The sequence below is a fragment of the Carassius auratus genome, chromosome 12, assembly GCF_003368295.1.
Source record: "Carassius auratus strain Wakin chromosome 12, ASM336829v1, whole genome shotgun sequence".
Taxonomy (NCBI): Eukaryota; Metazoa; Chordata; class Actinopteri; order Cypriniformes; family Cyprinidae; genus Carassius; species Carassius auratus.
This window is the reverse complement of record NC_039254.1, coordinates 15,726,803-15,738,916: the sequence shown is the minus strand read 5'-3', so window position 1 is coordinate 15,738,916 and position 12,114 is coordinate 15,726,803. Positions and strand designations below refer to the sequence as shown.

General features: G+C 36.1%; 1 protein-coding gene across 4 annotated transcripts in view; it reads left to right on the top strand.

The window, feature by feature from the left end:
• Nucleotides 1–12,114, top strand: part of LOC113111949 (phosphatidylcholine:ceramide cholinephosphotransferase 1-like) — a 26,480-nt gene extending 14,366 nt beyond the window's left edge. For 3 of the 4 annotated variants that reach the window (XM_026277229.1, XM_026277230.1, XM_026277227.1), the window contains exons 2-6: nt 2,253–3,045; nt 4,592–4,709; nt 7,486–7,639; nt 10,606–10,772; nt 10,858–12,114. In XM_026277229.1, the coding sequence (XP_026133014.1) occupies nt 2,432–3,045; nt 4,592–4,709; nt 7,486–7,639; nt 10,606–10,772; nt 10,858–11,031 (1,227 nt within the window). In that variant the 5' untranslated portion in view covers nt 2,253–2,431 and the 3' untranslated portion in view covers nt 11,032–12,114. Of the gene's footprint in view, nt 1–1,244; nt 1,727–2,252; nt 3,046–4,591; nt 4,710–7,485; nt 7,640–10,605; nt 10,773–10,857 lie in introns of those variants that run through there. The other variant, XM_026277228.1, reaches the window with a different exon arrangement.

Below are 12,114 nucleotides of genomic sequence, written 5' to 3'. Positions count from 1 at the left end.
GTACAGACTATCTTTCTCTTATGAATATAATAAAACTAAAGACTTTTTGGAGTTATGAAGAATGCAGTACTACTCTATAGGTACTCAAGATTAACAGGATATTGAGTGAAAACGAGCATTTCACCCCCCCTTTAACATATGACTCAGTAAACCCCCGACATTCATTTCTATTTATTTAATGAATCATAATGCGATCATATTATTTAACATGCTATTATCATGTTTGAAATATCAACAACTGGTCAATGACCATAATGTTTGTGTAAACTGTAGGTAACAACTGGTAAAATGTACTGTAAAAACTGTAATGATACCTACACTTAAATATTTTCTTCTCAGCCACGTCATCAATTGCTCTTGAGCGAAATGTCCTCCCATCTGTTTTCTGATTGGCATTTCGCAAGGATTCCTGGGTAGTTAAAGTGTGCGGAGCCTGCATCTACGCAGGCTTCACGGAAGACTGTTTCAAGGGTACAAAGGGGGCGCTGCTGAGCAATGTTCATAACCTTAAAATGCTGAATGGGACAGCCTATAAACTCATATAGACTCGGCGAGCACAAGCATATTTAAGACTACAAGACCGAAAGTCATTTGGGACAGGGCCCTATAGAATGAAGACATAATATGTGATGTGAAGTGGATAACACAAGTTTTCAAATACTTATGATTTAAAACCTGTTTTTAAAAATTTGAATTTTCACAATGCCAAAATGGTGTTGTTGTGTAAATTAATGGCCAAAAATAAAATGTTTTCCGTTAAATAAAATAACAAATAATTTAAAGACATGTTCAGTTAGAGTTGTGAGTGTTAAAAGTTTATGTGAATTTGTATTTAGTTAGTTATTTTTAATTGGTGTAACACGACTGTGGCAAAAAAAATATGAAAGCATAATGCACTCGATCAGTGAACAGGGCTACAAAATGCAGAAGTACGATCTGTAGTTGTCAGAAAAGCCCTGGAGCTGTCAAAAGTCTTAAAAAGTGACATCTTGTGGACTTTACACATTGTTCATTTACTCATAATAATACTTAAGTACAAAGCTGGTTGAAAATCAGTGAACAACCTTTTTGAAGTTGCGATATTTAGGGACTGTGATATCCTGGATTAAGAGTTTTAAACAGACAATCCACTGACTATTGTTATTTTTAAACTAATGAAAAAGCCTGAAGAGCCCTTTTATAGAGACCTAGGGTAGGTTTTCTTGTGTTTTTTTTTTTTTTTTTTTGACTCAACCTGAACCCTGTCAACTGCATGGCAACATGCCTTGGAGTTTTACTTGGGTAAGCACCAGATAAGAGTTTTGATAAAGTTTTTCACGGTTTCAAAACAATCTTTATGTAGGGGTAACCAGTGAACTCATGGCAGACATCCTCACTAATGCAAACCAGATGTTGTCCATGATAGATACCTCCCTTCCCCCTACTGCTGTAATGTAAACAGTCCTGCCACACCCATGGAAACTCTCGAGAGCTCCTGGAATTCTTTCTGTCAGACGATGCATGTGGTCCTGGTTGGTGTGTTTCTGCTCCAGCTCGCAGCCGTTCGGAGAACTAAATGTGCTTCTTTCTGTAAATAGGCGAAGATTAAATATAGCAGGCAGTTCTAGCGGTTCACTTTCCTGTGTTGACTGTATGGCTCCGATGTTGTGTAGTTTGGAAAAGTTTCTTTTAAAGAGTTTCTACTGTGACTGGAAATGATGCTAAACTCTGACGGAAAGTGAAACTCGTGAGTACATTTAACTTACACGTGCTTTTTAACCATTGTCTGTTTATGTCATATCGCATATACCCCTATGGAACGTTGTTGCACTGTTTGAACGGTTTTCATGCGTTTTCCTGTAAAAACTAGTCAAAATGCATTTGACTGAATTTATTTCTCATCTTCTAGATATTTAAGGTCTAAAGGTTTATTCTCAAATGCTTTCAATTCTTATTATTTTTTATGTATTTAGCAGATAGTGATTAAAAACTGTATACTAGTTCATTTCTAATGTGAAATACTGTAAGAACTAAAGATTTATTTTTAAATGCTTGACATTAGTTTTGTAGATGAATAGAATATGGTCCTGCAGAATATGTGCTTTTTAAGTACTAATAAACTGCCAATATGTTAATGATAGGCATGGTAATAAGCTACTAGTTAATGGTGAGAATTGGTCCCTATACTAAAGTGTATTTTTTTTACAAAGAAAACAAAATACAGAATTGTAGAGTGCTTTCTGAATAACGCTCTTTTGTCTTTTCTGTTACAGGAGAGACATCTCTGAAGAGGCTTTAGTTGTGAATCATATTTGGATTAAACTTCTGGAACTTGTGAGCCGTTCCTCCCTAACGCCCTTCATGAGCATGGTCAAAGAAGGACTTTGAGTTTCATAGCAGTGTGTGCCTATGTCAGATTCTCCGTTACATTTCTACAAGCTCAAGGGCTGATATGAATAAAGTAGCATTGTGGTCAAAGGAGGAGGTCTCACTCTGGCTCACCGATCAGGGACTGCAGGAATACTCTGAACCATTACGAAACTACGATGGACTGGCTTTGTTAAGTCTTACGACGGATGACTTCAAGAGGTCACCCCTCTCCAGGGTCTCGTCGGACGGTGGTTGTCTGCTCCTGGAAAAGATTGAGACTCTTAAGATCGAGCATCATATCGACGTCCACAAGAATGGACATGCCAATGGGCACATGGTGTTGAATCATAACGGGAATGCTGGGAGTGCCGGAAAGGCTTACCAGAATGGCATGGTGAATGGCTTCCACAAGGAACTGGTGCAGATTCCCATACCAGAGCCAGCTTCTCCACAGTTTCCTCCTGAGTGGGGAAAGACCGCCGTGGCTTTTGTCTATGCCTTATGCTGCTTCGTCTTGACCACCGTCATTATTTCTGTGGTCCATGAACGTGTGCCTCCTAAGGAGGATTCTCCACCTCTCCCTGACAAGTTCTTTGACTTTTTTGATCGAGTGGAGTGGGCTTTCACTATATGCGAGATCAACGGAATGATTCTGATGGTCTTGTGGATTATACAGCTGAGTCTCTTAAAACATAAGTGAGTTTTCTGAGTAGCACACACTGTGTATGTGAATCATTGTGAGTCTTGCATGAATGTTGTTTGTACATGTGATTCTCATAAATCCTGTAATGTCCCAGGCCTGTTTTACACAAATTTAAAATAAGTGCATAAAATAATTTGCTTAAAGACAGTGGGGAGAATTTTGACTTTGAAATTATTTTCATGACAATTAAGCATTTTAACTTAAATGTTAAAAATATTTTATTGCATTACTGTAATAAGTTGTGCTTAACTGTCACAGAATATTATTGAAATAATATATTATTCATGAAATTAAACCGTAATCAGAAGAAATATTGAATTTATTTGCATTGTGGTAATGAGAATATTTTATTACAGTAAAGTTTTGTGCTTATTTGTCACAGAATATTATTAAAATAATATATTATTTATTAAATTCAACAGTAATCAGAAATAAAATATTTTTTTTGCATTGTAGTAATGAGAATAATAGTTATTGCACTGCAGTAGAGCAAAAAAAATGTAAACAATATGTTCATCTGATTACTGTTACAGGAATAATGTCTTATTTATATTATATTTTTGTTACAGTTGCACGCAATTTTCACTAAAATATTATGGTAATGCAAAACAAGTGATCTTTTCTTCTGATTACTGTTTTATGAGAAACTTATTCTTACAATATTTTATATTACATTTTAATTTCAGATAATTAACATTTTCACAACAAAGATTATTAATCCAAGAAAATATTCCCATAACTGTAATAAAAATAATATTTGCAAATATAATAATAAGTTATATTTTCATAATTAACCACAATTTTAACTTAAATTATCATTATGCAATGAATACGATATTTTGATCTCATTGCTGTAATATGAATTAAATCTTACTTAAATGATGCTTGAGGATAATTCCCTCTTATAGGTCACTGCCATAATGCAAAAACTTATTCTCGTTACTGTAGTGCAATTTATTTTACATTTAAATAAATATCTGTATATAATTTTGTATTTCACTGTATGAATCATCATTGAGAATCATCATGTTAAATGTCTGTATGTCACAATATGTTAAAGGGTTAGTTCGCCCAAAAATGAAAATTATGTCATTAATAACTCATCCTTATGCTGTTCCAAACATGTAAGACCTCCTTTTATCTTCGGAACACAGTTTAAGATATTTTAGATTTAGTCCGAGAGCTTTCGATGACCCTCTGATGTCACATGGACTACTTTGAAGATGTTTTTATTACCTTTCTGGACATGGACAGTATACCGTACATAAATTTTCATTGGAGGGACAGAAAGCTCTCAGACAAAATCTAAAATATCTTAAACTGTGTTCCGAAGATGAACGGAGGTCTCACGGGTTTGGAACAACATGAGGGTCATTAATGACATAATTTTCATTTTTGGGTGAACTAACCCTTTAATGAGTGTCTAATTTCTTATTTATGTCTGTTAATTTTAGGGTGAAATGTAAAATATGACTTGCTTTGACGTGCTCTGGCAGTAGTGTTGTTAAAATATTTAACCAGCACATCTTCCTTTCACAGATCAATTGTAGGTCGACGCTTCTTTTTCATAGTCGGGACGCTCTACCTCTACAGGTGCATCACCATGTACATTACTACTCTTCCTGTGCCTGGAATGCACTTCAAATGCTCTCCTAAGGTAAAAACAACAACATCTCTCTTTTTTTCCCCCATTCCCATATTATTTATAGTATTGTTAATCATAATCAGCACAACTAACTTTGCAATGTTCAAAATGTAGACGTGTTGGCCAGTTAAATGAATAATTCACCCAAAATATTTAGAAAACAATGGAACAGGATAGAGAACTCCCTTTTCCCATCTTGTTCGTGATTCGCACGTTCAGGCATAGACTGTGTAAGTGTCCTGACTCCTTTAATGATCGATGCTGTACATGTATAATGTTCCATTGTTGAGACAGATTACAGAATGCTATTTGTTTATATGCGATATATTGTTGGAAGTGTAGTGTAACAGGATAGCTGAGGTGACCATGTATGTTTTGAGCAGTTGATGTGAAGTATTTGTCAGTGTTCTATAAATATCCTCAGAGCAGAGGTCACAAAGGGACATATTTCACATTGCACGGAGTGCATTTCATGGAAAATGTGCTATTTTCATCTGTTTTTCTTTCTATATGCTCTGGCAAACCATTTATATTGAGGAAGGCATGGGGGGTATAATGTCAGAAAGAAGTTGACAGGATTTGTTTTCTTCAAAAAAAATTATTTGCATTACTTTTATGGGATCTGCCAACCCCATCTCATGAGAAAAAGTAACCATCAAGGTATACATTTGTATGGTGGGGTTCATATGGAAATTTAAGTTTTTTAGGAAAAAACATAAGCATGGAGGTCCACCCTTAAACCCAAATATTGTTTTCTAATTACTGTTATATGAATAATATGTTAATATATATTAATAATTATAAACTATATTTTAATAATAATTTCACTAGGACAGTTTCACCAAAATTATAATTAGTCCAACAAAATATTATTCTTATTATTCTAATGCAAAAAAATAAATCAATAAATGAATAATAATAATATTTTCATAACAATTAAGCGCAAATTTTACTTCTATGATCATTACCATCATGCAAGACCATATTATTATATTTAATAATTACAATAATTTTATATAATAATTATATTATATTTTGTTCTCTTTGCTTTATAATTAATAAAATATTGTTTAAATAATATTTTTAGGGTTGTGAACGTCTGAAAAGTTCAGTACAAATTTGATAAAACGATTGTGATGTTAGCATGTTTAATATGCAAATTTCATGGTTTAAGACAGACAAGGAAGATGAAGACCCAAGTCCAAATCAGTAAATAAATAAACAAACAAACAATTAAATAAATAAAATATTTATTCAAATGTCATGAAAAACAAACCGGAAAATTGCACTCGGTGAGCTACTGCCGCTACCTGTTGCTGTGTAACCACAACACAAGTCGGAATAGAAACTCAAAAAATAAAATACTGATATGATGACTACAGCGACTGAAAGAGCTTACATGTGGTGATGTGGTGATGGATATACGTATAGGCTTAGAACAAAAGCTGTATCATCGACTTTTCCCCACAAGGAGTCTAAACGCCCCAGATCTGGAGGGAAATCCACGCTGAGAAACTCCTCAAAGACATCGGGGCTGAAGTGGAGATAAAAAAAGCAAGTCTCCCATTCTTTTCCCCTCTTCTTATCGCTAGGAAATCAGTGAAGTCTTATAGTGTTTGTCTTAAATTAAAAAATTTAATTTATGCATTTAGCAGACGCTTTTATCCCATGCTACCTACAGTGCATTCAGGTTAACAGTTTTTACCTTTTAACCTTTTCTTGTTGCCCTCTAACTGAAAATTACAACCCAAAGCTGCACAATGTGGTATCATATCAGTATTTTATTTTCTTGAGTTGTGTATTCTGAGTTGTGTCATGGTAAAAAGCGCCGGTAGCTCACCGAGTGCAACCATTTGACGCCATCAACGCAGAATGTACTGTGCACATAAAATAATGGTGCCCCCCCCCCCCCCCCCCCCCCCCCCCAAATGTAAAAACATGTCGATTTAAAAAAAAAAAAAACATGCATCTTTTGTGGGTTTTCTATTACATATTTCAATATGAGACATCAGACACAACAGAATTCGTGCTCTGCATTTAACCCATCCAAAGTGCACACACACAACAGTGAACGCACACACACACTGTGAACACACACCTGGAGCAGTGGGCAGCCATTTATGTGCCTTGCTCAAGGGCACCTCAGTCCTGGTATTGCCAGCCCGAGACTCGAACCCACAACCCCAGGGTTAGGAGTCCAACACTTTAACCACTAGGCCATGACTTCCCCATAGAAAAGAATAAGGAACTGTTTTCCCAATCAGTGGTCCTCTTTCTGAATTGCATGAATCTTCAGAAAAAATCTGCACGTACCGGAAAAAATAAACAATATTATTGTGAAATGAAATGATTGTTTCGAGAGGAACTCCTCTAGTGTTATCATGCGGACAGTCCACTGGTGATCCTTTCACAACTGTGTGAGAGAGAGACTCAATACGGTCGATGATGTGCAGTGAACACACACACACTAGCTACACAAGGCAGGAAACACACACCACGGGTCCTGCAGGAAAAACGTATCAAGCCCAGCAACTCTTTCACTCTTATCATTAGAATATCTGCTTTCCTGTTGAATGGAGTTGCTGAAAGAAAGCCCAGAAAGAAACACCAAGAACATTTTTTTGCTTTTATGTTGAGTATCAAAGGGCTTATTTGTTGATGTATGCTCTAGACATGAACACATGCTGAGTTTGCAGAAACAAAATAGGACAAGCAGTGTATGAAGACAGGTTTTAAGGAATTATAGGAGAATGTCATAATGCTAATGCGTGTTTGTTGTTTCTGGCAGCTGTATGGTGACTGGGAATCTCAGATGCGGCGGGTGATGAAAATGATTGCAGGGGGAGGTCTGACTATCACAGGCTCTCACAACATGTGTGGAGACTATTTGTACAGCGGCCACACGGTCATGCTCACCCTCACTTATCTCTTCACGAAGGAGTGTGAGTACCTCACACTGACCCTGAGACAACACCGTCCCCTAGTGGACAGTTGAAGCACAAGTTTTGATAATGCAGTGGTACCAAAAAGTATTTGGACATTGAGATGCATTTAAAAGTGTAAGAATTTTCAGTCCCTCCAGAAAAATGTGGATTTATTTTGTGATTGTTGCGGGCAAAAATCCTTGATTTTGCGGCACGTTTTCTTAAAAAATGCGATGGAATGTGCGGGATATTTTGCAATTTTATGCGATGAAATTGCGTGAACTTGCAAAAACTGCGGTTTGATGAAAAATAGAAAAAAAGGTGATTTCCCCAACACCTTTTTCTCACTAGGCTACTACCTTAATGTAAAGAGTAATTTCTTATTACTTCCTATGATAAGCGAGCATACTAAATGACAGAATATTTAAGTTGCAATCTCTTACTGCAATGTAAATTATTTTACATACTACTAATATAATTACAACTGTAAGTTTTTGGTGCTGTTCTGTAACAAAAAAGTGCAATCTTACAACTGTAAAGTTGCATCAACTTCTGAATGAAACTACAACAGTGTTAGTAGCCTAGTGAGAAGGGGGTGTTGGGGGAATCACCTTTTCTTTATTTCATCAAACCGCAGTTTTCGCAAGTTCTCGCAATATAAGTTGGCTCCACTGTCATGTAACAAATCGGGAAACTGCTTCGCGCATTCTTTTGCGCTTATTTTTGTTGGCAAATAAGAATGATTTGCGCGCTTCAAGTTTCACCCTGGTTTCACCGCGGGGTTTGCAGATGATGTTCACGTCACGTAGTTACGTCACTTCATAAGGTTCCCATGGCAATAGGGGGAAAATGGCGCTTTACTTGTGTGAAGTAAACACAAAATTTTCCAACTTTCTACTATAATATATGAGTTTTTTGCAACGAAAATACAGGGATCATAAAATCATGCTAGCCCTTCATATTTTGCTTTCTGAAATCAGCAATTTATGCGGCAAAAGAGCGGCGTATTTAAAAAAATGTGACGCCGCATAAATATGCGGCCTTTGGCTGATTATGCATTAAATCAGGTGATCGCATAATCACGTTTTTCTGGAGGGACTGAATTTTATTGCTTTAGATGATTTTAGCATTTCTGGGTCTGTTTGGATCAGGTGGATTGAAAGATTAAAAAAAAGGAAAAAACGTAGCTGTTATTACACAGTTATATCTTTGTTATTATCATGTTACTTTTTCCATTATAAAATAAGTAAAAAAAAAATCAATTATACATGAACTGCATGAAACTAAATCTGATGCAAGAAAACAAATTAAGCCTCGTGGTTAGTGCGCCGCTATAGCGCAACTGTGATCGGGGCAGCCCGACTTCGATTCCCGTCTTGAGGTCCTTTGCCGATCCCGCTCCCCTCTCTACATCCAGTGCTTTCCTGTCTACTCTCTACCGTACTGACCATTAAAGGCATAAAAGCCCATTCATATAACGTAAAAAAAAAAACATGACATTTTATGTGAATATATAGTGTAAAAGGTGTAAGAAAACATAATTTGATAATAATTTTTAGATGTGTATTAATTCCATCAAAATTATATATATATATATATATATATATATATAAATCATAAATATATTTATTAATATATTTTATAAATATTAATATATCTTGTTCAACATGATATTCACAATATGTATCAAAAAATTGTCTACATTTATGAAACCTACATATTCCTTTTCTAACAAAATAACATGCATATTTCTCTAGATTGTTTTCATACAAAATATGTTCATTGTACTTGCATGAAGTTTCACTTTTTCATCCATTTTTCATGCTACAGTGGTTCAGTAGGGGTCAAATTCATGTTTATCAATATTCAGTCCCAAACCTTTGTGATATATCGGAGAGAGGCTACATATATTTTATTAAGTATTAAATTAATCAGTGAGACATTGAATTTATATATATATATATATATATATATATATGTATGCAGTACAGACCAAAAGTTTTCACACACCTTCTCATTCAAAGAGTTTTCTTTATTTTCATGACTATGATAATTGTAGAGTCACACTGAAGGCATCAAGGGCTATTTGAGCAAGAAGGAGAGTGATGGGGTGCTGCGCCAGATGACCTGGCCTCCACAGTCACCGGACCTGAACCCAATCCAGATGGTTTAGAGGTGAGCTGGACCGCAGACAGAAGGCAAAAGGGCCAACAAGTGCTAAGCATCTCTCAGGGAACTCCTTCAAGACTGTTGGAAGACCATTTCAGGTGACTACCTCTTGAAGCTCATCAAGAGAATGCCAAGAGTGTACAAAAGCAAAAGGATCTAGAATATGACAAATTTTCAGTTGTTTGACACTTTTTTGTTTTTGTATATAATCCCACATGTGTTAATTCATAGTTTTGATGCCTTCAGTGTGAATCTACAATTTTCATAGTCATGAAAATAAAGAAAACCCCTTATATATATATATATATATATATATATATATATATATATATATATATATATTCATTACAGCATTGATAGTTTAGGCAAAAAAAGTGCTGAAATGTCCAGTGCAAAAAAATCTTAATGGTCCTCAAAATACATTTTGAGTCAGCTTCATGTAAGTTTTGCTTACAGTCAGTAAATTTTGGTCTTATTTCAGGGGTCGGCAACCTGTGACACTTATGCCAACATCGGCATGCAGAGGGAAAACCCCTGGCATGTGAGCAATAAGGAAAACTGCAAAACGTTTTGCATTTGTGTGGAGGTATAAATACTACATGTGAGATTTAACCTTTGCTAATCTACAGATGCGTGTGACTCCGACAAACCATTCACATGACCGTGCATCCGAGGTGCTTCAGAGGAGTTAATTTTATTGGCAGAGCAGTTAATAAGAAAATTTGGCCAAAAGGTTGCTGACCCTTGTCTTATGCCATTAGTTCAAAATCTTAGGTTCTACATTAGAAGAGCCCTGATTTTCTTGCTCCTCACAGATTCTCCTAGAAGGTTCTGGTGGTACCACTGGGGCTGCTTGGCTCTGAGTGCAATAGGAGTGTTTTGCATCCTTCTTGCTCATGACCACTACACAATTGATGTCGTCGTGGCCTACTTCATCACCACACGTCTCTTCTGGTGGTATCACACAATGGCCAACCAACAAGTACGTCTGTCTGTTTGGCTAAAATTTCCATTCAGTCAACCCATTTATGGTTTACTTTAACCTTCTACATCTGTATCTTTTCTAGGCTCTCAAAGAGATGTCCCAGACCAACTTTTTCACCCACGTATGGTGGTACCGATTTTTCCGGTACCTGGAAAGCAACGTTCTCGACGTTGTCCCCCGCAGCTTCCAGAAGCCCTTCACATGGCGATCGCTGCATTGGGGGCATGTGAAGTACACACGAATAGACTCAGATTGACCAGTGTGCAAATGCTACATTTGGAAGATGTGCCTTAAGTGCCTAAACAAGCCTGGAGTTGTATCTTGAACCTTTAATTAACATAACCAGTCATCCAAAGTATCTCATTCCTCTGTGATGTCCTCCCAGGATTGGTCTTTGGATGTAAAACTTAGCACATATAGGGCTGAAAACAATAATGGCTTTAGGAGAAACCATTGTCAGTGATTTTGTGTTACTGGGCTTGTGTTGGCCCATAGCATCATCCTGCATTACACCAACAAAATTCACAAAAGATGAGCCAGCAAACTAAAATGCCAAGTTATCTTTTTGTATCTTCATTATCTTTCCCCATGTTTACAGGCACAAAGCCATCTTTTCAAGCTATTTTTTTTTTGTTAACTCAAGTAAGCAATTTGACAAACTATAAAAAGTGCATTTTTCTGTTTGGAAGGAACAAGAATCAGTTTTGTACAGCCTTGCATTTTTCTAGTTGTCTGCTAAACAACACTTTGCTGTCAGAAAAGGTTTGTTTTTTTAATTAATTCTTTACATCCAGAGCTACAGATGATGTTTATCATTTGGAAAATCTAATCTTCCTAAGTGCCTTAATAGTTCATTGCGAACAGTGGTCTGACAGTCAACTGTAGTAATGTTTTTATGTTTATTCAAAGACAATTTCAGTGTTTTGGACCACCTATGCTTGAAACAGAACTCACCTCGTCGCTCGAATGTAACAATACTGTTCCTTTTGAAAGTGTATTTCCATGACCGTGTCAACAAAGCTAATTTCATTGTCAATAACCATTTCTCAGAATGTATTTATTCAAGTCTTCGTTCTGTTATATAGAGTATTTGTTTCTGGAATAGTTTTTTTGGCATGTTTGTCTTTCAGACAGCTGGTGCTTTATGATTCTGACTGAAATCCGGGTCTCTGGGGTGTTCAGTTTCTGTGTTTAACTGACAAAATTATCCATCCTTTCCATGAGCTGGACCAGATGATCTGCCCCACTGACCATCCAATACCACAAGCTGCTATATTAAGACATAATAATAGGAGGTGTCCATTGACAAACAAATAAATTACAAAATATCAGATCAAAA